At 38.8% G+C, this 27,357-nt stretch overlaps 1 protein-coding gene across 2 annotated transcripts in view; it reads left to right on the top strand.

Annotated features, from left to right (window-relative positions):
- LOC144973765 (uncharacterized) overlaps positions 1-27,357 on the top strand; it is a 50,171-nt gene that overhangs the window by 6,905 nt on the left and 15,909 nt on the right. For both annotated transcript variants that reach the window (XM_078916647.1, XM_078916648.1), the window contains exons 3-16: positions 15,314-15,549; positions 16,542-16,716; positions 17,136-17,248; positions 18,485-18,656; positions 19,106-19,221; positions 20,020-20,194; positions 20,745-20,860; positions 21,899-22,073; positions 22,863-22,978; positions 23,567-23,738; positions 24,058-24,173; positions 24,963-25,134; positions 26,102-26,217; positions 26,752-26,923. In XM_078916647.1, the coding sequence (XP_078772773.1) occupies positions 15,314-15,549; positions 16,542-16,716; positions 17,136-17,248; positions 18,485-18,656; positions 19,106-19,221; positions 20,020-20,194; positions 20,745-20,860; positions 21,899-22,073; positions 22,863-22,978; positions 23,567-23,738; positions 24,058-24,173; positions 24,963-25,134; positions 26,102-26,217; positions 26,752-26,923 (2,142 nt within the window). The remainder of the gene's footprint in view (positions 1-15,313; positions 15,550-16,541; positions 16,717-17,135; positions 17,249-18,484; positions 18,657-19,105; positions 19,222-20,019; positions 20,195-20,744; positions 20,861-21,898; positions 22,074-22,862; positions 22,979-23,566; positions 23,739-24,057; positions 24,174-24,962; positions 25,135-26,101; positions 26,218-26,751; positions 26,924-27,357) is intronic.

Below are 27,357 nucleotides of genomic sequence, written 5' to 3'. Positions count from 1 at the left end.
GCGTTCGAGGCAAACCAGCGATTTGCCTATCTTATCAATAATCAACAATGCCGAGGTGGAGCGTTCGAGGCAAACCAGCGATTTGCCTATCTTATCAATAATCAACAATGCCGAGGTGGAGCGTTCGAGGCAAACCAGCGATTTGCCTATCTTATCAATAATCAACAATGCCGAGGTGGAGCGTTCGAGGCAAACCAGCGATTTGCCTATCTTATCAATAATCAACAATGCCGAGGTGGAGCGTTCGAGGCAAACCAGCGATTTGCCTATCTTATCAATAATCAACAATGCCGAGGTGGAGCGTTCGAGGCAACCAGCGATTTGCCTATTTATCATAATCAACATGCCGAGGTGGAGCGTTCGAGGCAAACCAGCGATTGCTATTTATCAATAATCACATGCGAGTGGGCGTTCGAGCAAACAGCGATTTGCCTATTTATCATAATCAACAATGCGGGTGGAGGTTCGAGGCAAACCAGCGATTGCCTATCTTATCAATAATCAACAATGCCGGGTGGAGCGTTCGAGCAAACCAGCGATTGCTATCTTATCATAATCAACAATGCGAGGTGGAGCGTTCGAGGCAAACACGATTTGCTATCTTATCAAATTCAACAATGCCGGTGGACGTTCGAGGCAAACAGCGATTTGCCTATCTTATCAATAATCACAATGCGGTGGAGCGTTCGAGGCAAACCAGCGATTTGCCTATCTTATCAATAATCAACATCGGGTGAGCGTTCGAGGCAACCAGCGATTTGCCTTTTATCAATAATCAACATGCCGGGTGGAGCGTTCGAGGCAAACAGCGATTTGCTATCTTATCAATAATCACAGCCGAGTGGGCGTCGAGGCAACAGCGTTTGCTATCTTATCAATAATCAACAATGCGGGGGAGCGTTCGAGGCAACAGCGATTTGCCTATCTTATCAATAATCAACAATGCCGGGTGGAGCGTTCGAGGCAACCAGCGATTTGCCTATCTTATCAATAATCAACAATGCCGAGGTGAGCGTTCGAGGCAAACCAGCGATTTGCCTATCTTATCAATAATCAACAATGCCGGTGGAGCGTTCGAGGCAAACAGCGATTTGCCTATCTTTCAATAATCAACAAGCGAGGTGGGCGTTCGAGGCAACCAGCGATTTGCCTATTTATCAATAATCAACAATGCGAGGTGGAGCGTTCGAGGCAAACCAGCGATTTGCTATCTTATCAATAATCAACAATGCCGGGTGGAGCGTTCAGGCAAACAGCGATTTGCTATCTTATCAATATCAACAAGCCGGGTGGAGCGTTCGAGGCAAACCAGCGATTTGCCTATTTATCATAATCACAATGCCGGGTGGAGCGTTCGAGGCAAACCAGCGATTTGCCTATCTTCAATAATCAACAATGCGGGTGGAGCGTTCGAGGCAAACCAGCGATTTGCTATCTTATCAATAATCAACAATGCCGGGTGGAGCGTTCGAGGCAAACCAGCGATTTGCTATCTTATCAATAATCAACAATGCCGGGTGGAGCGTTCGAGGCAAACCAGCGATTTGCCTATCTTATCAATAATCAACAATGCGGTGGAGCGTTCGAGGCAAACCAGCGATTGCCTATTTATCAATAATCAACAATGCGAGGTGGAGCGTTCGAGGCAAACCAGCGATTGCCTATCTTATCATATCAACAATGCGAGGTGGAGCGTTCGAGGCAAACCAGCGATTTGCCTATCTTATCAATATCAACAATGCCGAGGTGGAGCGTTCGAGGCAAACCACGATTTGCCTATCTTATCAATAATCAACAATGCCGGGTGGAGCGTTCGAGGCAAACAGCGATTTGCCTATCTTATCAATAATCAACAATGCCGGGTGGAGCGTTCGAGGCAAACCAGCGATTTGCCTATCTTATCAATAATCAACAATGCGGGTGGAGCGTTCGAGGCAAACCAGCGATTTGCCTATCTTATCAATAATCAACAATGCCGAGGTGGAGCGTTCGAGGCAACCAGCGATTTGCCTATCTTATCATAATCAACAATGCCGGGTGAGCGTTCGAGGCAAACCAGCGATTTGCCTATTTATCAATAATCAACAATGCGGGTGGAGCGTTCGAGGCAAACCAGCGATTTGCCTATTTATCAATAATCAACAATGCCGGGTGGAGCGTTCGAGGCAAACCAGCGATTTGCCTATCTTATCAATAATCAACAATGCCGAGGTGGAGCGTTCGAGGCAACCAGCGATTTGCCTATCTTATCAATAATAACAATGCCGGGTGGAGCGTTCGAGGCAAACAGCGATTTGCCTATCTTATCATAATCAACAATGCGAGGAGCGTTCGAGGCAAACAGCGATTTGCCTATCTATCAATAATCAACAATGCGGTGGAGCGTTCGAGGCAACCAGCGATTTGCCTATCTTATCAATAATCAACAATGCCGGTGGAGCGTTCGAGGCAAACCAGCGATTTGCCTATCTTATCAATAATCAACAATGCGGGTGGAGCGTTCGAGGCAAACCAGCGATTTGCTATCTTATCAATAATCAACAATGCCGGGTGGAGCGTTCGAGGCAAACCAGCGATTTGCCTATCTTATCAATAATCAACAATGCGAGGTGGAGCGTTCGAGGCAAACCAGCGATTTGCCTATCTTATCAATAATCAACAATGCCGGGTGGGCGTTCGAGCAACCCATTTCTATTCATATACAATGCGGTGGCGTTAGCAACGGTTGCCATTCAATCACAGCGGGTGGAGGTGAGCACCGTTTGCTATCATAAACATGCGTGGGCGTTCGAGCAAACGCGTTGCCTATCTTCATATACTGCGGTGGAGCGTGAGCAACGATTTGCCTTCTTTCATATAACATGCGGGTGAGCGTTGAGCAACAGATTTGCTCTATCTATACATGCGGTGGAGCGTCGGCACCACGATGCCACTTACATAAACAAGCGATGGGCGTCGGGCAACGGATTGCTTTAAATCAACAATGCGGTGGTGGCACCACGATTGCCTATTTCAATAATCAACAGCGGGTGGCGTTAGCAACACGATTGCCTCTACATATCACATGCGGGTGGGCGTTGAGCAACACGATTGCTATCTACAATCACAGCGTGGGCGTTGAGGCAAACCGCATTTGTATTATATAATCACAGCGGTGAGCGTCGGCAACAGCGTTGCTTATCAATAACAACAAGCGTGGCGTCGAGCAAACGGATTTGCCATATCATAATCACAGCGGGGGGGTCGGGACCAGCGATTGCTATTACATACACATCGGGTGCTTCGAGAAACAGGATTTGTATTTATAATAATCACATGCGAGGAGCGTCGAGAAACCGTTTGCCTTATCAATATCAAAATGCGGTGGTTGAGGAACCGATTTGCTATCTTCAATAACATGCGGTGAGCTCGGGCAACGCGATTGCTATTTCTATAACATCGGTGAGCGTCAGGCAAACGATTTGCCTATTATCATAATCACATGCGGGTGGAGGTCGAGGCAACCAGCGTTGCATTTCAATTCACATGCGGTGGCTCGAGGCAAACACGATTTGCTTATCAATAATAACAATGCGGTGGGCGTCGGGCAACAGCGATTTGTATTTATCATAATACATGCCGGGTGGAGCGTCGAGCAAACGCGTGCCTATTCAATAATCACATGCGGGTGGCGGAGCACGCGATTGCTATTTATCAATAAATGCGGGGGAGCTCGAGGAAACGCGATTTCTTTTAATACAATGCGGTGGAGGTTCGAGGCAAGCGATTTGCCTATCTTTCAAAATACTGCGGTGAGCTGAGCAACACGATTGCATCTTATCAATAATCACAATGCGGGGACGTCGAGGCAAACACGATTGCTATTTTCATAATACAATGCGGTGAGCGTTGAGGCAAACCACGATTGCATCTATATAATAACAGCGGTGGAGCGTGAGGCAAACAGGATTTGCTATTTATCAATAATCACAATGCCGGTGGAGCGTTCGAGGCAACCAGCGATTGCTATCTTCATAATCAACATGCCGGGTGGAGCGTTCGAGGCAAACCAGCGATTTGCATCTTATCAATAATCAACAATGCGGGTGGGCGTTCGAGGCAAACAGCGATTTGCTATCTTATCAATAATACAATGCGGGTGGAGTTCGAGCAAACACGTTCTTTATAATAATCAACATGCCGGGTGGAGCGTTCGGCAACCGTTTGCCTTCTTACATATCACAAGCGGTGGGTGAGGCAACAGCGATTTGCTTCTTATCAATAATACATGCGAGGTTTTTTTTTTTTTTTTTTTTTTTTTTTTTTTTTTTTTTTTTTTTTTTTTTTTTTTTTTTTTTTTTTTTTTTTTTTTTTTTTTTTTTTTTTTTTTTTTTTTTTTTTTTTTTTTTTTTTTTTTTTTTTTTTTTTTTTTTTTTTTTTTTTTTTTTTTTTTTTTTTTTTTTTTTTTTTTTTTTTTTTTTTTTTTTTTTTTTTTTTTTTTTTTTTTTTTTTTTTTTTTTTTTTTTTTTTTTTTTTTTTTTTTTTTTTTTTTTTTTTTTTTTTTTTTTTTTTTTTTTTTTTTTTTTTTTTTTTTTTTTTTTTTTTTTTTTTTTTTTTTTTTTTTTTTTTTTTTTTTTTTTTTTTTTTTTTTTTTTTTTTTTTTTTTTTTTTTTTTTTTTTTTTTTTTTTTTTTTTTTTTTTTTTTTTTTTTTTTTTTTTTTTTTTTTTTTTTTTTTTTTTTTTTTTTTTTTTTTTTTTTTTTTTTTTTTTTTTTTTTTTTTTTTTTTTTTTTTTTTTTTTTTTTTTTTTTTTTTTTTTTTTTTTTTTTTTTTTTTTTTTTTTTTTTTTTTTTTTTTTTTTTTTTTTTTTTTTTTTTTTTTTTTTTTTTTTTTTTTTTTTTTTTTTTTTTTTTTTTTTTTTTTTTTTTTTTTTTTTTTTTTTTTTTTTTTTTTTTTTTTTTTTTTTTTTTTTTTTTTTTTTTTTTTTTTTTTTTTTTTTTTTTTTTTTTTTTTTTTTTTTTTTTTTTTTTTTTTTTTTTTTTTTTTTTTTTTTTTTTTTTTTTTTTTTTTTTTTTTTTTTTTTTTTTTTTTTTTTTTTTTTTTTTTTTTTTTTTTTTTTTTTTTTTTTTTTTTTTTTTTTTTTTTTTTTTTTTTTTTTTTTTTTTTTTTTTTTTTTTTTTTTTTTTAATTCGCGGGGCAACCAGCATTGCATCTATCATAATCAACATCGGGTGGAGCGTTCGAGGCAAACCAGCGATTTGCCTATTTAAAATCAACATGCCGAGGTGGAGCGTTCGAGGCAAACAGCGATTTGCCTATCTTACAATAATCAACAATGCGAGGTGGGGTTCGAGAAACCAGCGATTTGCTATTTATAATATCAAATCAGAGGCGGAGCGTTGGGCAAACAGGATTTCTATCTTATCAATAATCAACAATTCGGAGGTGGAGCGTTCGAGGAACCAGCGATTTCATCTTATCAATAATCACATGCCGAGGTGAGCGTTGGAAAACCAATTTGCCTATCTTAACAAATAACAACGATGGGGAGCGTTCGAGGAAACCACGCATTGCCTATGCTTATCAATAAACAATGCCGAGGTGGAGCGTTCGAGCGCAAACCGCGATTTGCTATCTTCATCAAATCAACAATGGCAGGGATGAGCGTTCGAGGCAAACCAGCATTTCATCTATAAGTCACAACCGCGATGGAGCGTTCGAGCAAACATGCAGTTGCTATCAGAACACAGGATCCAGTGAGGTTCATAAAACACGATTTGCATGTTACTAAAACACGATTTGCCTTATTTAAACAATGCGAGGGTTGCACTTTCCACTATCAACAAAGCGGATTGGGAGTTGAGGCAAACCAGCACTTTGCCTATCTTATCAATAATCAACAATGCCGAGGTGGAGTGAGGAAACCAGGATTTGCATTTCAAATATCAAACAATGCGGAGGAGCGTTCGAGGCAAACAGCATTTGCCTTATTAATAAAAAACAATGCGGGTGGAGCGTTCGAGGCAAACCAGCGATTTGCCTATTTATCAAAATCAACAATCGAGGATACTCGATTCAATCAAAATGCAGGTGGCTAGTTATAACAACTTGCCGATTTGGTACATCGAGGCAACAGCGATGATTTGCCTTCTTTAACAACATAGCCGATTGAGGTAGGCAAACCAGCGGTTTGCCTATCTTCAAAAATCAACAAGCCGAGGTGGAGCGTTCGGGCAAACCAGCGATGTGCCTATCTTTCAATAATCAACAATGCGAGGTGGAGCGTTCGAGGCAAACAGCGTTTGCCTATCTTATCAATAATCCAACAATGCCGGGTGGAGCGTTCGAAGAAACAGCGATTTGCCTATCTTATAATAAAAAAGCCGAGGTGGAGCGTTCGAGGCAAACCATCGATTTGCCGGTGATCTATCAAAACACATGCGAGGTGATCGTTCGAGGCAAAACGGATTGCTTCTTACAAAATCAAGGGGTGGAGCGTTCGAGGCAAACAGCGTTCATCTACAATATATCAACAATGCCGGGTGGAGCGTTCGAGGCAAACCAGCGATTTGCCTATCTTATCAATAATCAACAATGCCGAGGTGGAGCGTTCGAGGCAAACCAGCGATTTGCCTATCTTATCAATAATCAACAATGCCGAGGTGGAGCGTTCGAGGCAAACCAGCGATTTGCCTATCTTATCAATAATCAACAATGCCGAGGTGGAGCGTTCGAGGCAAACCAGCGATTTGCCTATCTTATCAATAATCAACAATGCCGAGGTGGAGCGTTCGAGGCAAACCAGCGATTTGCCTATCTTATCAATAATCAACAATGCCGAGGTGGAGCGTTCGAGGCAAACCAGCGATTTGCCTATCTTATCAATAATCAACAATGCCGAGGTGGAGCGTTCGAGGCAAACCAGCGATTTCCCTATCTTATCAATAATAAAAAAAAAAAAAAAAAAAAAAAAAAAAAAAAAAAGGGGGGGGGGGGGGGGGGGGGGGGGGGGGGGGGGGGGGGGGTTCGAGGCAAACAGCGATTTGCCTATCTTTCAATAATCAACATGCCGGTGAGCGTTCGGGCAAACCAGGATTTGCCTTTACATAATCAACAATGCCGGGGGAGCTTGAGCAAACCAGGATTGCTATCTATCAATAATCAACAAGCCGGGAGCGTTGACAAACCGCGTTTGCTTAAATCAACAATGCCGGGTGACGTCGAGCAAACCCGTTTGCCTTCTTATCATATACAATGCCGAGTGGAGCGTTCGAGGAACCAGCGATTTCTACTTATCAATAAAACAGCGTGGCTCGAGGAAACAGCGATTTGCCTATTTATCAATATAACATGCGGTGGAGCGTTCGAGGCAAACAGGATTTGCCTATCTATCAATAACACAATGCGAGTGAGCGTTCGAGCAAACCCGATTTGCTATCTTCAATAATCAACAATGCGAGGTGGGCTTCACAACAGCGATTGCCTATTTATCAATAATCAACATGCCGAGGTGGGCGTTCGAGGCAAACACGATTTGCTATCTATCAATAATCACAATGCCGGGTGAGCGTTCGAGGCAACCGATTGTTCTATCATATCAACAAGCAGTGGAGCGTTGAGCACCGCGATTTGCTATTTATCAATAACAACATGCGATGGAGCGTGAGGCAAACGCGATTTCTATCTTCAATACAAAATGCGAGGTGAGCGTCGAGGCAACCACGATTTGCCTATTATCAATAATAACAATGCGGGTGAGCGTTCGAGCAACACGATTGCTATCTTATCAATAATACATGCGGGTGAGGTGAGGCAACAGGATTTTATTTATCAATATCAACATGCCGTGAGCTCGGAACCAGATTTGCTTCTTTCATAATCACAATCGGTGGGCGTCGAGCAAACAGCGATTGCCTATCTATCAAAACAATGCCGGGTGAGCGTTGCAAACCAGCGATTTGCCTATTTATCATAACAACAGCCGGGAGCGTTCGAGGCAAACCAGCGATTGCTATCTATCATAATAACATGCGAGGTAGCGTTCGAGCAAACGCGATTGCTATTTATAATAATCAAAGCCGGTGGACTTCGAGCAACAGCGATTTCCTATTTATCAATCCATGCCGAGTGGAGCTTGAGCAAACAGGATTTGCTATTTCATAATAACAATGCCGAGGTGGAGGTTCGAGGCAACCCGATTGTATTTACTATCAATGCGAGTGGAGCGTTCGAGGCAAACCAGCGATTGTATCTTTCATAATCAACAAGCGGGTGGAGCGTCGGGCAACGCGATTCTTCTTATCAATCAACAATGCGGGTGGAGCGTTCGAGGAACAGCGATTGCTATTTATCATAATCACAATGCGGTGGCGTCGAGGCAACAGCGATTTGCTTTCAAAATAACAATGCGGGTGGAGCGTTCGAGCAAACAGCGATTTGCCTTTTATCAATAATCACAATGGAGTGAGGTTCGAGAACCAGCGTTTGCCTATTTTCAATCACAATGGGGTGGAGCGTGAGGCAACCAGCGATTCTCTTATCAATAAACATGCCGGTGGAGCTCGAGGCAACGATTGCTTTATCAATAATCAACAATGCGGGTGGAGCGTCGAGGAACAGCGATTCTATCTTCAATATACTGCCGGTGGGCGTCGAGCAACAGCGATTTGCTTCTTTCAATTCACAATGCCGGTGGAGCTTCGAGCAAACACGATTTGCTATTTATCAAAATCAAAATGCCGAGGTGGAGCGTCGAGCAAACAGCATTTGCTATTATAATAATCAACAATCGGGTGGAGCGTTCGAGGCAAACAGCGATTTGCTTATCAATAATCAAATGCGGGTGGAGTTCGAGCAACAGCGATTGCCTATTATCAATAATCAAAGCGGTGGACGTTCGAGCAAACAGCGATTCTATTTACATAATCAACAATGCCGGGGAGCTTCGAGCAACAGCGATTTGCCTATCTATCATCACAATGCGGATGAGTTCAGCAACACGTTGCCATCTTATCATATCACAATCCGGGGAGCGTCGAGGCAAACCACGATTGCTTCTTCAATAATCAACAATCCGGGTGGACGTTCGAGGCAAACAGCGATTTCCTTCTATCATAATCAACAATCCGGTGGAGGTCGAGGCAACCGCGATTTCTTTCAATAATCAACAATGCCGGTGGAGCGTTCCAAACACGATTGCTACTATCATAATCACATGCGGGTGGAGCGTTCGAGCAAACGCGATTGATTCAATATCAATGCCGAGGAGGTTCGAGCAACCAGGATTTGTTTTATCATAATACATCGAGTGGAGCGTTCGAGGCAACGCGATTTGCTATCTATCAATTCACAATGCCGAGGTGAGGTTCGAGCAACACGATTTGCTATCTTCATATCAAAGCGGGCGTCGAGGCAAACGCGATTGCCATTTATAACAACATGCCGGTGGCGTTCGAGCAAACAGCGTTTGCCTACTATCAATAATCAACAATGCCGAGGTGGAGCGTTCGAGCAAACCAGCGATTTGCCTATCTATCATAATCAACAATGCGAGTGGAGCGTCGAGGCAAACCGCGATTTGCCTTCTTATCATAATCACAATGCCGGGTGGAGCGTCGAGGCAAACACGATTTGCTATCTTATCAATATCAACAATGCGAGGTGGACGTTCGAGGCAAACAGCGATTTGCCTATCTTACATAATCACAATGCGGTGGAGCGTCGAGAAACAGCGATTTGCCTATCTTACATAATCAACAATGCCGAGGTGGAGCGTTCGAGGCAACCAGCGATTTGCCTATTTATCAATAATCAACAATGCGGTGGAGCGTTCGAGGCAAACCAGCGATTTGCTATCTATCAATAATCAACAATGCCGGAGGAGCGTTCGGGCAACCAGCGATTTCCATCTATCAATAATCAACAATGCCGAGGTGGAGCGTTCGAGGCAAACCAGCGATTGCCTATCTTATCAATAATCAACAAGCCGGGTGGAGCGTTCGAGGCAAACCAGCGTTTGCCTATTATCAATATCAACAATGCCGGGTGGAGCGTTCGAGGCAAACCAGGATTTGCCTTCTTATCAATAATCAACAATGCCGGTGGAGCGTCGAGGCAAACCAGCGATTTGCCTATCTTATCAATAATAACAATGCCGGGTGGAGCGTTCAGGCAACAGCGATTTGCTATCTTATCATAATCAACAATGCCGGGTGGAGCGTTCGAGGCAACCAGCGATTTGCCTATCTTATCAATAATCAACATGCGGTGGAGCGTTCGAGCAACCAGCGATTTGCTATCTTATCATAATCAACAATGCCGGGTGGAGCGTTCGAGGCAAACCAGCGATTTGCCTATCTATCAATAATCAACAATGCCGAGGGCGTTCGAGGCAAACCAGCGATTTGCTATCTTACAATAATCAACAATGCCGAGGTGGAGCGTTCGAGCAAACCAGCGATTTGCCTTCTTATCAATAATCAACATGCGAGGGAGCGTTCGAGCAAACAGCGATTTGCCTATCTTATCAATAATCACAATGCCGGGTGGAGCGTTCGAGCAAACCAGCGATTTGCCTATCTATCAATAATCAACAATGCCGAGTGGAGCGTTCGGGCAAACCAGCGATTTGCCTATCTTATCAATAATCAACATGCCGGTGGAGCGTTCGAGGCAACCAGCGATTTGCCTATCTATCATAATCAACAAGCGAGTGAGCGTTCGAGGAAACCAGCGATTTGCCTATTTATCAATAATCAACAATGCCGGTGAGCGTTCGAGCAACCAGCGATTGCCTATCTTCATAATCAACAATGCGGGTGGACGTTCGAGGCAAACCAGCGATTTGCCTATCTTATCAATAATCAACAATGCCGGGTGGAGCGTTCGAGGCAAACACGATTTGCTATCTTATCAAATAACATGCGGGTGGAGCGTTCGAGGCAAACCCGATTTGCCTATCTTATCATAATCAACAATGCCGAGTGGAGCGTTCGAGGCAAACCAGCGATTTGCCTATCTTATCAATAATCAACAATGCCGGTGGAGCGTTCGAGCAAACCAGCGATTTGCCTATCTATCAATAATCAACAATGCCGAGGTGGAGCGTTCGAGGCAAACCAGCGATTTGCCTATCTTATCAATAATCAACAATGCCGAGGTGGAGCGTTCGAGGCAAACCAGCGATTTGCCTATCTTATCAATAATCAACAATGCCGAGGTGGAGCGTTCGAGGCAAACCAGCGATTTGCCTATCTTATCAATAATCAACAATGCCGGATGGAGCGTTCGAGGCAAACCAGCGATTTGCCTATCTTATCAATAATCAACAATGCCGAGGTGGAGCGTTCGAGGCAAACCAGCGATTTGCCTATCTTATCAATAATCAACAATGCCGAGGTGGAGCGTTCGAGGCAAACCAGCGATTTGCCTATCTTATCAATAATCAACAATGCCGGGATGGAGCGTTCGAGGCAAACCAGCGATTTGCCTATCTTATCAATAATCAACAATGCCGAGGTGGAGCGTTCGAGGCAAACCAGCGATTTGCCTATCTTATCAATAATCAACAATGCCGGGATGGAGCGTTCGAGGCAAACCAGCGATTTGCCTATCTTATCAATAATCAACAATGCCGAGGTGGAGCGTTCGAGGCAAACCAGCGATTTGCCTATCTTATCAATAATCAACAATGCCGAGGTGGAGCGTTCGAGGCAAACCAGCGATTTGCCTATCTTATCAATAATCAACAATGCCGAGGTGGAGCGTTCGAGGCAAACCAGCGATTTGCCTATCTTATCAATAATCAACAATGCCGAGGTGGAGCGTTCGAGGCAAACCAGCGATTTGCCTATCTTATCAATAATCAACAATGCCGAGGTGGAGCGTTCGAGGCAAACCAGCGATTTGCCTATCTTATCAATAATCAACAATGCCGAGGTGGAGCGTTCGAGGCAAACCAGCGATTTGCCTATCTTATCAATAATCAACAATGCCGAGGTGGAGCGTTCGAGGCAAACCAGCGATTTGCCTATCTTATCAATAATCAACAATGCCGAGGTGGAGCGTTCGAGGCAAACCAGCGATTTGCCTATCTTATCAATAATCAACAATGCCGAGGTGGAGCGTTCGAGGCAAACCAGCGATTTGCCTATCTTATCAATAATCAACAATGCCGGGATGGAGCGTTCGAGGCAAACCAGCGATTTGCCTATCTTATCAATAATCAACAATGCCGGGATGGAGCGTTCGAGGCAAACCAGCGATTTGCCTATCTTATCAATAATCAACAATGCCGGGATGGAGCGTTCGAGGCAAACCAGCGATTTGCCTATCTTATCAATAATCAACAATGCCGGGATGGAGCGTTCGAGGCAAACCAGCGATTTGCCTATCTTATCAATAATCAACAATGCCGAGGTGGAGCGTTCGAGGCAAACCAGCGATTTGCCTATCTTATCAATAATCAACAATGCCGGGATGGAGCGTTCGAGGCAAACCAGCGATTTGCCTATCTTATCAATAATCAACAATGCCGAGGTGGAGCGTTCGAGGCAAACCAGCGATTTGCCTATCTTATCAATAATCAACAATGCCGAGGTGGAGCGTTCGAGGCAAACCAGCGATTTGCCTATCTTATCAATAATCAACAATGCCGAGGTGGAGCGTTCGAGGCAAACCAGCGATTTGCCTATCTTATCAATAATCAACAATGCCGGGATGGAGCGTTCGAGGCAAACCAGCGATTTGCCTATCTTATCAATAATCAACAATGCCGGGATGGAGCGTTCGAGGCAAACCAGCGATTTGCCTATCTTATCAATAATCAACAATGCCGGGATGGAGCGTTCGAGGCAAACCAGCGATTTGCCTATCTTATCGATAATCAACAATGCCGGGATGGAGCGTTCGAGGCAAACCAGCGATTTGCCTATCTTATCAATAATCAACAATGCCGAGGTGGAGCGTTCGAGGCAAACCAGCGATTTGCCTATCTTATCAATAATCAACAATGCCGGGATGGAGCGTTCGAGGCAAACCAGCGATTTGCCTATCTTATCAATAATCAACAATGCCGAGGTGGAGCGTTCGAGGCAAACCAGCGATTTGCCTATCTTATCAATAATCAACAATGCCGAGGTGGAGCGTTCGAGGCAAACCAGCGATTTGCCTATCTTATCAATAATCAACAATGCCGAGGTGGAGCGTTCGAGGCAAACCAGCGATTTGCCTATCTTATCAATAATCAACAATGCCGAGGTGGAGCGTTCGAGGCAAACCAGCGATTTGCCTATCTTATCAATAATCAACAATGCGAGGTGGAGCGTTCGAGGCAAACCAGCGATTTGCCTATCTTATCAATAATCAACAATGCCGAGGTGGAGCGTTCGAGGCAAACCAGCGATTTGCCTATCTTATCAATAATCAACAATGCCGAGGTGGAGCGTTCGAGGCAAACCAGCGATTTGCCTATCTTATCAATAATCAACAATGCCGAGGTGGAGCGTTCGAGGCAAACCAGCGATTTGCCTATCTTATCAATAATCAACAATGCCGGGATGGAGCGTTCGAGGCAAACCAGCGATTTGCCTATCTTATCAATAATCAACAATGCCGAGGTGGAGCGTTCGAGGCAAACCAGCGATTTGCCTATCTTATCAATAATCAACAATGCCGGGATGGAGCGTTCGAGGCAAACCAGCGATTTGCCTATCTTATCAATAATCAACAATGCCGAGGTGGAGCGTTCGAGGCAAACCAGCGATTTGCCTATCTTATCAATAATCAACAATGCCGAGGTGGAGCGTTCGAGGCAAACCAGCGATTTGCCTATCTTATCAATAATCAACAATGCCGGGATGGAGCGTTCGAGGCAAACCAGCGATTTGCCTATCTTATCAATAATCAACAATGCCGAGGTGGAGCGTTCGAGGCAAACCAGCGATTTGCCTATCTTATCAATAATCAACAATGCCGAGGTGGAGCGTTCGAGGCAAACCAGCGATTTGCCTATCTTATCAATAATCAACAATGCCGGGATGGAGCGTTCGAGGCAAACCAGCGATTTGCCTATCTTATCAATAATCAACAATGCCGGGTTGGAGCGTTCGAGGCAAACCAGCGATTTGCCTATCTTATCAATAATCAACAATGGTGATAACACGTGAAAAGCGTCATTTAACTTGGTTGGACAAGACAATGATTCATTAAATGGACTGTCCTTGTCGTTTATCTTATCGATCGATATACGTTCCTGAATGTGTAGTAAGCAGGTTCAAATGGTCAGATACTACGTGCGCACTTTATCAGGTCTGATAATCGAACCCAATTGTGGGCCTCATTTTACATGGTTGGTATGGACAATATTTTGTGGTGGTTTGAGAGTAGTTCCGTGCCAAATATTGACAACAATAACAATTCCCTTTATTTATCCCATAGGGGAAATTTGTCTCTAGGGTCTATTCCAAGGGAAGACTCGAATAACCCGGGCATCAGCTGCAGTTCAGCGCCGCAAATTGAGCTAGGGCGAGGTGACTTGCTCAAGGCCACACAATGCAGCGGCTCCCATAGCGGGCAGGGGGGTACACACTGTCTTCTATCTCCTTATATCTGTTTTCCAACATGCTTACTGTCTTTGTCTTGGAATGAGATTACTTGGTTTTGTCTTGGCCCCGGCTAGAGTCCTAAGTGGGAGGGAGACAGTCAAATGCATAGTTATTGTTTTATGAGATGATATTATTTTCCTTGTAAATCATCTGCCTGTTATGTATTATTATTTTGAATGTATAATGTAAGCATTTGAGTGTATTCCTCTTTTTTTGGATTTTGTGCTTGTGTCCGGATGAGACTTATAGGTGATCTCAAACTAAGTACATTGGTGATATGCTCTTGGAATCTACATCTGATCCCTATTTGTTCCCAGTTCCCCTTTGTCTTACTTTTTCTTGGGTGCTTTGTAATTCTACAACTTTTTACTATCCTATTTTCTTCCTTTTTACTGGCGCTGATTTAACCTAAATGTGTTGCAAGCGCCGTAAAACCCGTAAAAATAATAAATAACAACGCAGCGGCAGGTGATCGAACTCGGTACCTTTCGGGTACGAAGCAAAGACCGTACCGCTGAGCCAGGCTGTCCCCACCATCGAGCTCATAACAATTTAGGGTTATCAGACTTACGAATAAGAAGCTACTGACATGACGCGAAATAAATGAAAAATTATATTTTTAATGTAATGTACATGTCACAAGATTGATATTATTACCCATATTCAAATTACCCGAAAGACACATTTCTATAATACTTTGACTGCATCTACTATCCTTCGTTTCTTCTTCAGCCCACGGAGCATCCATACGATCCGAATCAGACATCCCCAGTGATTTGTGTGCACAGGGACCTCAGTACTGGTGCAGCTCCAGCCAAATTGCGGAAAGTTGTGGCAAGGTTCAGTACTGTGAGGAAAAAGAATGGGCCCGGGATCTTATTGTGGAAAGAGACAGGGCAGACTTTTGTGCCCTTTGTGAGTTTGTGATGCAAGAATTGGAGGGCATACTGGAGGAGAACAGTACACAGGTTTGTTCTTTTTTTTTTTTTTTTTGAGTAATGACGTGCTGAATAGCTACTAAATCCTGCATAATGTGTTTTAACTCTCTCCTTATCGATCATTTTCAGTATTCTCCCAAAATGGCAGGCTTACCCAGCAGAAAAATTGTTTTTTTTTTTTTTAAACACAAACAATCTCTCTACAAAACAACTTTAAGCTCTTATTAATTAAACAAAGATCATTCTTCAAAGTTTGTGATGTAAAAAATAAATCTGAATTTTTTAAAATGTATATTGTGTCGTAACAAATGTGACGATTTCGCTGCAGGTAGTAAGGTGAGGGTTAAAAAGACCCGTGAGATTGGAGAAAATGAAAATTCCTTTTGTGTATTTGGAATAGTTTTATAAATCAAATGCATTAGACGAAACCCGTTTTGTTCTCTGGAGAAGTCAAATGATCAACATGCTATGAAATCAAAGTTTAAGAAACGCGTATCAACTTTGTAATAGTAGCAGGAGTAATTCCATCAGGCAAATGGAGTTGGTGATTATCTTAAATTTATCAATCGGCATTAGCATCGATACTCTATTCCTACTTATCTTCACACCCAATTGTTCATCCAGCAATCCAGTCTGCTGGAGATGCAAAGATATCAGATGAATCATTCCGCCCTGGGATTTGGCTACATGCCAATTCATTCTATCTACATATTTAATCACAAATTCCCAAATTAAACGGTTTGTTTTAGCATGTAAAGTTTAATTTGAATTTTTCTGATCCATAGAAGCAAAATGTCTTATCTAAAATAGATCTGAATAGACACAATCAATTTGTTCCAGATGATGAAAAAATAAATAATTAAATACAAATCTGCATCGTTTAGAAAGAATGGAATCTTTATTCTTTTCCGATATCTTTTTTTAAAATGATCTTTAAACTCCTAATTTATAATTAAGGGAGAACTGCCTTTATCGTTACTACTTTTTTATAAATTTTTTTCCTGCTCCATTTCATTCTCCAGCAACAAGTGGCGGCAGCCCTGGACCAAGTGTGTACATTTTTACCAAGTACTCTGAAGAGTGAATGTGATTCATTTGTGACACAGTACACACCCAAATTGATAGAACTCTTAGTGTCATCATATCCTCCTAGTAAAGTGTGTCAAATAATTGGACTGTGTAAGAGCACGAAGAGAGGTATGTGTAATTTGAATCAATGGGGTCCTGTTGATGATTGTGGTGATGATGATGATGATGATGATGATGATGATGATGATGATGATGATGATGACGACGATGATGAAGATCAAGATGAAGATGATGAAAGATGATGATGATGATGATGATGATGATGATGATGATGATGATTCATATCATCATATTATTATTATAATCAGCATTACGCTATCATCACGATGGTGGTGGTGATGCGATGCCTTTGCTTCTAAAGATCGCGAATAATTTTTATTTTGTTTATGATTATGATTACAAGGAATAATTAGTATTTTTTTTAAAAAGACACCACCAAACTGTGATGAGTATGATTGCAATAATTGAATTTTTTAAAAATCAAGCTTTGTCTCTTTTAACTAAAATTCTATATTTTCCCAAAATAGTCCCAATGAAATCTCCAACTCTGGATGTGAGAAAAGTGGATGCAGACTTTTGTCCCCTTTGTGAATTCGTAATGCAAGAATTGGATGGAATCCTCAAAGAGAACAGCACACAGGTTGAATTTATTGTCAATGTCTTATGTCATATTTTATTTTCAATGTTTTATGTCACATTTTATTGTCAATGTTTTATAAGTCACATTTTCTTGTCAGTGTTTTATAAGTCACATTTTCTTGTCAATGTTTTATAAGTCACATTTTATTGTCAATGTTTTATAAGTCACATTTTATTTTCAATGTTTTATGTCACATTTTATTGTCAATGTTTTATAAGTCACATTTTCTTGTCAGTGTTTTATAAGTCACATTTTCTTGTCAATGTTTTATAAGTCACATTTTATTGTCAATGTTTTATAAGTCACATTTTATTGTCAATGTTTTATAAGTCACATTTTATTGTCAATGTTTTATAATTCACATTTTATTGTCAATGTTTTATACGTCACATTTTCTTGTCAATGTTTTATAAGTCACATTTTATTGTCAATGTTTTATAAGTCACATTTTCTTGTCAACGTTTTATAAGTTACATTCCTATGAAAACTTCTTTTTTTAACATTAAGAAACACTTTCGGGCTGAAGCAAGCTGATCGATTCATACATTATGGTTAGGGTTTTTCTTTCAAATTACCTTGTACAAGATGACACTTGTAATCATAGTGATATTTTACTTATTAATGTGATGTAAAATCAAATCAGCCTGTGACAAACTATACGGAAAAGTTTTGTTATGGTTTATGAATATTTTGGAGTTTTTATTTATCTTATCGAAGCAAAGTAATCTACTTTCAATTTCTTCTTATACTTTTCACTTTACAGTTAATTATGATTACGTTCACTGTCCCTTAAGTCAGTGAGAGAAATTGTTCCTCCAACTCTCTTGGGTGAAATAAATTTGCAACAATGATCAAGACTTTACACTTATTTTTGCAATTTAATGTCTCCAGTCGACCAATATATGATGAATCAATTTGAATACAAAACCTGGTCTCAATGCATGAAGAAAAAACAGTTCACATCGTAATTTGACATATATCATGAATATATTGGATATGACAGTACATTAAAATTGATGTAAAATCAAATATAGTGTCCTCCTTGTAAAGTTTAAAATGGTCTCTTCACTTAACAGGTACATCAAATAAAATGATAAATTAAAACATGTAAGAGATATAAATAAATTGACGTTTTATTTTTTTTTTTGTTTTGTTTTGTTTATATCGCTCATTAAATTTGTCAGCTCGAATTTTGACTAAACTGATCCATTCTTTATGCTTTTGATTCTGAAACAGCAACAAATAACTGCAGCATTAGACCTAGTGTGTACATTTTTACCAAACACACTGAAGGATGAATGTGACTCACTTGTTCAACAGTACACACCAATGTTGATAGATCTCTTGGCGTCCTATCCTCCAAGTAAAGTGTGTGCAATGATTGGAGTTTGTGAGAGCACACAGAGAGGTAAGTGGAATTTGAAAGTGACGTTTGATGAATAGAGTTTTGGCGTATTCGTTATTTGGTTTGTTGTATTTAGTTGTTGTTCTTATTGCAGTTATTCTTGTCGTTGTTTGCCGTTGTTATTATTGGTGACGGTGGTGGTTGGATGGCGGTTGTTGTGATGATGATGATGATGATGATGATGATGATGATGATGATGATGATGATGATGATGATGACGACCACGACGGCAACGAGGATGTTTACAATTGTTCGGATAATAATTTTGATGGTTGGAAATAAATCTATTCTTTTAAAAAAAACTGTTATATTGTTAATGACGATGATTGCAAAAAGTAGTATATGTGTTTTCATAATAATGCATGTAGGCCAATTCCAACTAATTCAAAGTTGATAAAGAATTAAAAGTCTACTCTTGAGCATGATAACAATTTTTAAATTCCCTTTAAAAGCCAACAGAATGATGGCCATAACATTCGATGAGAAAAAAGACAGGGCAGACTTTTGTGCCCTTTGTGAGTTTGTGATGCAGGAATTGGATGGCCTACTGGAGGAGAACAGCACCCAGGTTTGTTTTTTTTTATAATGCGCTACAATGATCTGATAAAGACCTGTATGTTTGTGTAAAGGGGTTTTACGGCGCTTGCAACACATAAAAGTCATATCAGTGCCAGTAATAAAGACATATTATTGCAATAAAAAGGTGGCTACCTTTTTCTTAATAGAGCCATTTTTTATAAACTCAATAAACACTGTATTGTATCTGTAAATCGAATATTGTGCATGTTGATGTTGACATTAAAGTAATTAGTCCTGTAAGTCGTGAGAGTCAAACTCTTACGAGATAAAGAGTTATACAAATGTTTAATAATAGGGAGGCTAGAAACATGCAATAATAATTGACTGATACTCTTTGATTTGAACTCTTAAGATTTTGAGAATAATCTTATCAGATCTTACATTAGATCCAGATACCAATTCACTACTGAGTGCTTAAGGTTAGCCAAAAAGTCTGAAAACATGGATTTTGAACATTCCAATACAGTCGGGCACATTCTGCATGCTTGTCGTCAATGAATTTTACAAAGTTTTGTTTCGGTACCTGAATTTTTTCTAGAGTTGATAGGTAACTTATTTAAGCATAGTATTTTTCTCTCAAACACATTTGAACTGATATGAAAGATCTGACCAGAAAAGTGGCGAAGAACTCATTTAATGTAAGAGGGCAGAATTCCTCTCAAAGGTATGTGTAGAATGTTTGCACACAAAATATTGTTAAGCTCACGTGTAATCAAGGTAGAAATAATAAAATGATTATTTGTAGTCAACAAATATAACTTGTTTCTATATTGTGATCCTCTTCCAGCAACAAATTATGACAGCCTTGGATCAAGTGTGTACATTTTTACCAAGTACTTTGAAGAGTCAATGTGATTCATTGGTGACACAGTACACACCCAAATTGATAGAACTCTTAGTGTCATCATACCCTCCTAGTAAAGTGTGTAAAATTATTGGACTGTGTAAGAGCACGCAGAGAGGTATGTTTAATTTGAATCCATATGTGTGGTAATTGAAGTGATAGAGTAGCTATTGTGATTTATTTCTTGTTGATGTTTTTGCTTCTGCTGCTTCTGATGATGATGATGATGATGATGATGATGATGATGATGATGATGATGATGATGATGATATTGATGATGATGATGATGATGATAATGATGATGATGATAATGATGATGATGATGATGATGATGATGATGATGATGATGATATTGATGATGATGATGATGATGATGATGATGATGATGATGATGATGATGATGATGATGATGATGATGATGATGATGATGATGATGATGATGATGATGATGATGATGATGACGACGTCATTCTAGAAGCCATTTTAGTTTGAATGTTTAGATTGTAGATACTAATTCAAATGATGATTACCGGGAATATGTTATTTGTTGTTGTTGCAATGAATATGTCATCACCTAGTAATATTGCATAGTAAATGATGTTGATATTGAATGTAACATTTCATATCCCGAAACGTTTCGTTTGCTGTTTTATTTTTCTCCATAAAAGCCAAAATACTGAAAACCCCCGCCATCAGTGTGGAAAAAGACGAGGCAGACTTTTGTGCCCTTTGTGAGTTTGTGATGCAAGAACTGGATGGCATACTGGAGCAGAACAGCACACAGGTTTGTTTTATAACTGAATTGACATGCGTATTTTAAGAAAGACTTATATTACTGTAATGAAATGATGACTACCATTATTATTGTAGTCAATATTTATTTTGTAAATTAACTTACAATGAGTACCCAGCTGGTAACTGGATTGTCTCTGGGGTTTTTTTTTTAAGTGACATCACCTTAACAGGCGTCATGTCTTGTCCTGCATAAAATGGATATTGCGCTATTTAAAAACAGATGAGCTCAAATCAAAGGTTTGTAAGTCATGCGGCGTCCACGGACTTGTCAATTCTTTGAGGGCTTTGAGGCCATTGAAGTTGGAGTTTATACAAATGTTTTTATAAGTGATTGGATAGAGAAATGCAATAACGGTATCAGGCTGCTAGTGGCGTGGCATGATTACAGTTTAATGTGGTGCCAGAACCAGAAGAAAATGACATAAAACATGCTGTAATTGTAAATACAAAAGAAAGGGAAAAATCTGAAGAAAAGACTTACTCAAAGAAGTAAGATGCGGTATATACCATTTCTCGGGGTTTTTTTTTTATTAATGCTGTAATTCATTTTTGGATGCGGTGCCAGGCACCAAATCAACCAATGTAGCCACGCCCCTGGCGGCTTCAGTCACTATTTGAATGGAGCACTAATACATTCTCCTGAGTATTTTCCAAGAAAAAAAAACTCATATCATATCACCTAATCACCACTAAGTTGTTAAGAGAAGAGGATTGTCGAAAAACACTGACGAAACCTGATGATACCAATTTTGTTTCATGTATTTATTTTATCGTTGTGTTTTGTTGCGCTAATTTTGTTAATCAAGTGCTCAGTGTAATAAACTATTGATTCCTCCGTGTGTTTTAACATTCTTTACACATAATTTGTTGTCATGAATAACCGTGCTAACTAACTGAATCAAAGCAAAGTTTGTTTCTTAGTTGTTTTCTACACATTTATAAATTCAGAATAACATAAAAAGAAGGAATGACTTGATGGTTCCTTTTTTTTAGTTATAAATATCTTCTACTTCTGATCCGCCAACAGCAACAAATTATGACAGCCCTTGATCAGGTGTGTACATTTTTACCAAGCACTTTGAAGAGTGAATGTGATTCATTGGTGACACAGTACACACCCAAATTGATAGAACTCTTAGTGTCATCATACCCTCCTAGTAAAGTGTGTCAAATTATTGGCCTATGTAAGAGCACGCACAGAGGTATGTGTAATATCTATAAACAATAAAAATATAATGTATGTGTAATATTTTGCCAATCTGTATTGTCATTACGATGTTGATTGTTGCTGCTTCTGTTGATACTGAAGATGATGGTGGCGATGTTGATGACGATGATGATGGTGATGGCATGTTAGTGATGATGGTGATGATGATGATGAGTACTTAACAAAAATAAAATCGTCACTAACAATAAGTCAAGCAGTATTCCAGAAAGCTTCAAATCAGTGTCAAAATTGTCCAATTAGTATATTATACAAAAATGTTTAAAACCACCCAGATTCTCAAATTGTGACATAAATAACAATGTGAAATTGAATGTAAGATTCAATTTAATTACGAAACAGATAGAATGGACGTTTCGGATTTCCCCTTTATCAACAAACAGGATGAATGAAACACTACAGATGAATGAGATGATGTCGTAGTGACGTTGAACAACGTCATTATGACATCATCTCATTCATCTGTACTGTTTCATTCATCCTGTTTGTTGATAAAGTGGAAACCCTAAACGTCCATTCTATCTGTTTTCATAATTTAATTGAATCTTACATCCAATTTCACATTGTTATTTATTTCTTCGAGCTTCGAGCAGCACCATTTACAAACTGTGACATAAAAACAAACTTCAAATAATTGTAAAAATTGTAAAATTAGTATATACCAAGATGTATAAAATCACCCAGATTCTCAAACTGTGACATAAAAACAACAAATGGCTCAGCTGGTTTTTAAAACCAAATCTTTTGATATTTTTGTATCTTTTAGAGAAGATAACCAAAGTGGCACCTCCCGCGGTTGGAAATCCAAAGGCAGATTTGTGTCCCATTTGTGAGTTTGCAATTTCCCAACTGGATGGCATCTTGAAGGAAAATAGCACTCAGGTGACTAGCAATATCAACAGTTTGTGATGCCTTACATTTTTTAAAACTCGATGACTTAGTTAAGGGCATTCTATCGATCAAATGAAGGAGGAGGAGGAGGAGAATGAGAAGAAAAAGAAGAAGAAGAAGAAGAAGAAGAATTAAAGTGTTCTAGTTTCTGTGTTGCCCTGACGCAGGTAGCTATTTATTGTCTCCTTATAAAGCCAGAGTCTTAACATATAATATTATAGTTCTGTCTTTTTCCTGACTATTACATCATCTGTCACATTACATGTTATCCTGATTTGTACTAGAATTGTCTTCATGGAAACCCAGCTAGTCGGCAATTTAAAGTTTAGAGGGAGAATTAAAAAAGCTGATATACAGAGAGTGATAAGACCTGGAATGAGATAAAAAAGTTAGCTCGGGATAGAGAAGGATGGAAACTGTTTGTCTGTGGCCTATACCCTGACCCAGGGTGAAAAAGGCAATGATGATGATGATGATTATTTATATTATATTTGATTTTTAAAAATATTTGTCCCCATGAATCAAAGAATGTTGGCTCATTTATCTCATTTTACGTCTGGTTCCAATTTAATTCCACAGAAAGAGATAGAGGCAGCTCTGGAGCAAGTTTGTAACTTTTTACCCGGCTCAATAAAAGCAGAGTGTGACTCCCTCATAGAACAGTTCTTTCCAACACTGGTCCAACTCTTACTGAATTACAAACCTGAGGACGTTTGTAAACTGTTGGGTCTCTGTACTGGTGCACGCCATTGTAAGTGGTCATATTGTTTCCATATAGAGAAATGAGGGATTACATAGTGTGCAAATTCTATTTTATCTGAAAAGTGATATTATATGAAAATGAAAATATGTCACCATTATTCTTTTGAAAGAAGGACATGTAGTTTTGACAATACCAAACTTTATTTTATAATTTGTGAATGGTTTTAAATATCAAAATTCTTGATGAATAGGCATATATTAATCCAAGTGTAATTTTGTTCATATTCTATAACATTGTTTCAAGCATTCGCTATCTTCAGGCAGTTAGTTAAATTTATCATCTTTTCTTGTCGTTTTGTCCCTTACAGTGGAGACATTCAAAATGGCGCCTCTCTCCTTAAGACGCCCGGAGGCAGATCTTTGTCCCATCTGTGAGTTTGTGATTTCCCAGTTGGATGATAAATTAAAGGAAAACAGTACACAGGTGACTGGCAATATCCCAAACGTGTTTGAATCTTGTTAACATTTTTACACCAGAACACACTGATTAATAGTCTCGAAATGAATTAATGATTCAATAAACCTGCAGTATTACTGGTAACTTGTTTCAAAATGTGTATCTTTGTTTGTTAAATGCATCAAAACCAGCGTTTAAGCCATAGAAGATGTGAAAAGATGACAATGAAACAGTGAAAAAAAGCAGAAAGATGCTTATGAATATACAAGAAGAAAAAACATCCCAAAAATTCAGCCTGCCTCGACTGGGTATCGAACCTCAGATCAGACCTCCTAATTACTGGTCACATGCACGTTACATGGTATTTGTTGTCTTCATTCTGATAGAGGCCCAACTTTTATCGCTTTAATTTCTGTCTCTTTTTTCTACTTTAACAATTTACCTTATGCGTTATCCTAAATTTGTCTTGGAATTAGCTCCATTATAATGTCCTATGCCATAAAACCAAAGTTTAACCAATTCTGGATTATGGCTGTTAAGTTTGCAAGGTTAGATAATCAGGAATATACTGAATTATTTTTGTTTATCTTTTGAATATGCACATTGATAGTAATTCTGAGTCAGTCAATTTAATTGAAAGAGAATAATGATAAAGGAAGGTTATTTAAATTCTCTGCATTCAAATATTTCGGGTTAGTGCAGTGTAAACTTTTTTTTTTCATTTTGTTTCTTTTCTGTGTACTTTTCCTTTGTTAAAAAGAATTTTAAAACCACGCTTGACAAGTTTTTAGTATTGTTCTATTTTTATCTCCACAGCAAGAGATAGAGGCAGCTCTGGAGCAAGTTTGTAACTTTTTACCGGGCTCAATAAAAGCAGAGTGTGACTCCCTCATAGAACAGTTCTTTCCAACACTGGTCCAACTCTTACTGAATTACAAACCCGAGGACGTGTGTAAACTGCTGGGTCTTTGTACTGGTGCACGACAATGTAAGTGGTCATATTGTTTAGATATATGTAGTCACAGATTACCTACTGGGTACTATTTAACTAAGTATAAAATTATACAGTACATGAAGTAAAGAATATATCTTAACATTTTAGTTATCATTCATTTGAATGTGTATTTTTTATCCTAGAATAATTGATTTTCATAAAATGTTTTTGAACATTACATTTCTTCTATAAGAGTAGCAAATGTATTTTTTGTCCCAGTTAAGTTACCAAGATGTTTAATATAATGGTAAATGTACATGCTACGTGATGATGGAATGTCGTGGATTGATAACTAACATGCAACTATTGAAAATTAGTATCAAACAGTGACTCGTTGCTGTCATACTGAGAAAGGATACAATGTATGTATGCGTAAATGACGATGTTGTTTTTTAGTGTGGAAAAAATTGGACAGAGAAAATGTATGAAGAAGCACATGTTTAGCCTGTCAAAAGGAGGAAGTGCAAGACAAATTAAGTTTACTATCATTTATTACTTTATATAACCCATGACGTTAACTTTGTAAACTTGGATCACTGCTGTCTAAAAGTATAAGCACTAGCATTACGTCTGTAAAAATAACTCTCGAATACATTTTGAAAGTTCATCCAAGCAATTGCCGTCTAGATCAGCGTAATTCAATGATGACCCAACAAAAATATTGACGCATTATCTTTTAGATGGATCCGTTCTTATGAGCGTTTGCAATTTGTAAAGAAGTTTTTACAGAAAACTGCGATTGTAGATAAAAGAATTGCTATTAAAATCAGCTGACATTAAAATCAACAATGGACTGGCATGAACTATTAACTATTAACGACTCAAATGGACGTGAAAATTACATAACCAATATTCAAGAGTATACGTCAAGTAGCTGCTATTTCTTGAACAATTCAATGTTTGATGTGTATTGATTTAATTCCAAAATCCTGATATCTTTCTGATTGTTTTGTTCTTACAGCGGAGACATTAGCAAAGATGCCTCTCTCTCTGAGAAATCCAAAGGCAGATTTGTGTCCAATTTGTGAATTGGCGATTTCCCAATTAGACGATAAATTAAAGGAAAACAGTACCCAGGTGATTGACAATCTCACATGAATGTTAGAATGCTGTTGTCGTTTTTTCTTTATATTTTGTTGTTTCTTTTTGTTGTTTTGTTTTTTACAAATTGTTTTGTTTGTTTTGCTTCTTTGTTTACAGTAAAACAGTGTTAAACTCATTGAATATAGATGTCATTACACGCTCAAGGCATCATTAACAAAAAGATTTTAAACGTTTTTTTTTTTTTTGCTTTAAAACGGTTTTCATAATGCAGTCTTTTTGTTGTAGATTGCTATTTGATGTCCTCTGATGAAAGCCAAATTATTAAACATGTTCTTATTCTCTTTATTTTTCTATAATTTCTTCAGCTATTTTTTAAAATACGAATTTACTGTATAGGAATAAGCTGCTTGTCTTAGATTTTAGTAGGTTATTCCGTAAATAATTAAGAACTTGGACATAGTGGAAACTCATTGGCCTGTGTGATTCTGTTTTCATTTTATTTTTCTATATTTCTATGGCTTCTACTGATGTTTCAATCGTTATTTTTTACTTTTGTTTTTACTTCAGCAAGAGATAGAGAAAGCTCTGGAGGAGGTTTGTGAATTTTTGCCAGGCTCTCTTCGAATAGAGTGTGACTCCCTTATAAAACAATACTTTCCAACACTGGTCCAACTTATACTGAATTACAAACCCGAGGATGTTTGTAAATTGTTGGGTCTTTGTACTGGTGCACGACAACGTAAGTGATGATTTAGTCCAAATTTAGACATGTGAATAAATTACCTAGAATTTGCTATAAATGATACTAAGCTGCTGGAAGATGTGGACTACAAAAAGTAACAAATAAAAATGAATGTAACAGCTACAAAAAAACGGAACAAAATACCAAAACAAAGAATGTATCGGGCTTAAAACCTTTCTTCAGCCAACAACAAAAACTATAAAAACATAAAATGTAATGTATATTTGTTTTTATTGGGTTTTTTTTTGGCTGAAGAATTGTTTTGAGCCCGATACGTCCTGTGTTTAATATAATGCTCTCTTTTTTGAAGTTGTTTTATTCATTTTTGTTCATTAGTTATTAGAATGTGTCATCTGTAAACTAATATCATATATGAACATAAATTCCTTTGACATTTTGTCTGTCATTTTTATGAATAGTGAAGGAATATT

Source organism: Berghia stephanieae, chromosome 5 (assembly GCF_034508935.2).
Source record: "Berghia stephanieae isolate SIO BIC M18660-M18661 chromosome 5, UCSD_Bste_1.3, whole genome shotgun sequence".
Classification (NCBI taxonomy): domain Eukaryota; kingdom Metazoa; phylum Mollusca; class Gastropoda; order Nudibranchia; family Aeolidiidae; genus Berghia; species Berghia stephanieae.
Note: the sequence above shows the minus strand (reverse complement) of the source record. Positions and strands in the feature narration are given on the sequence as shown.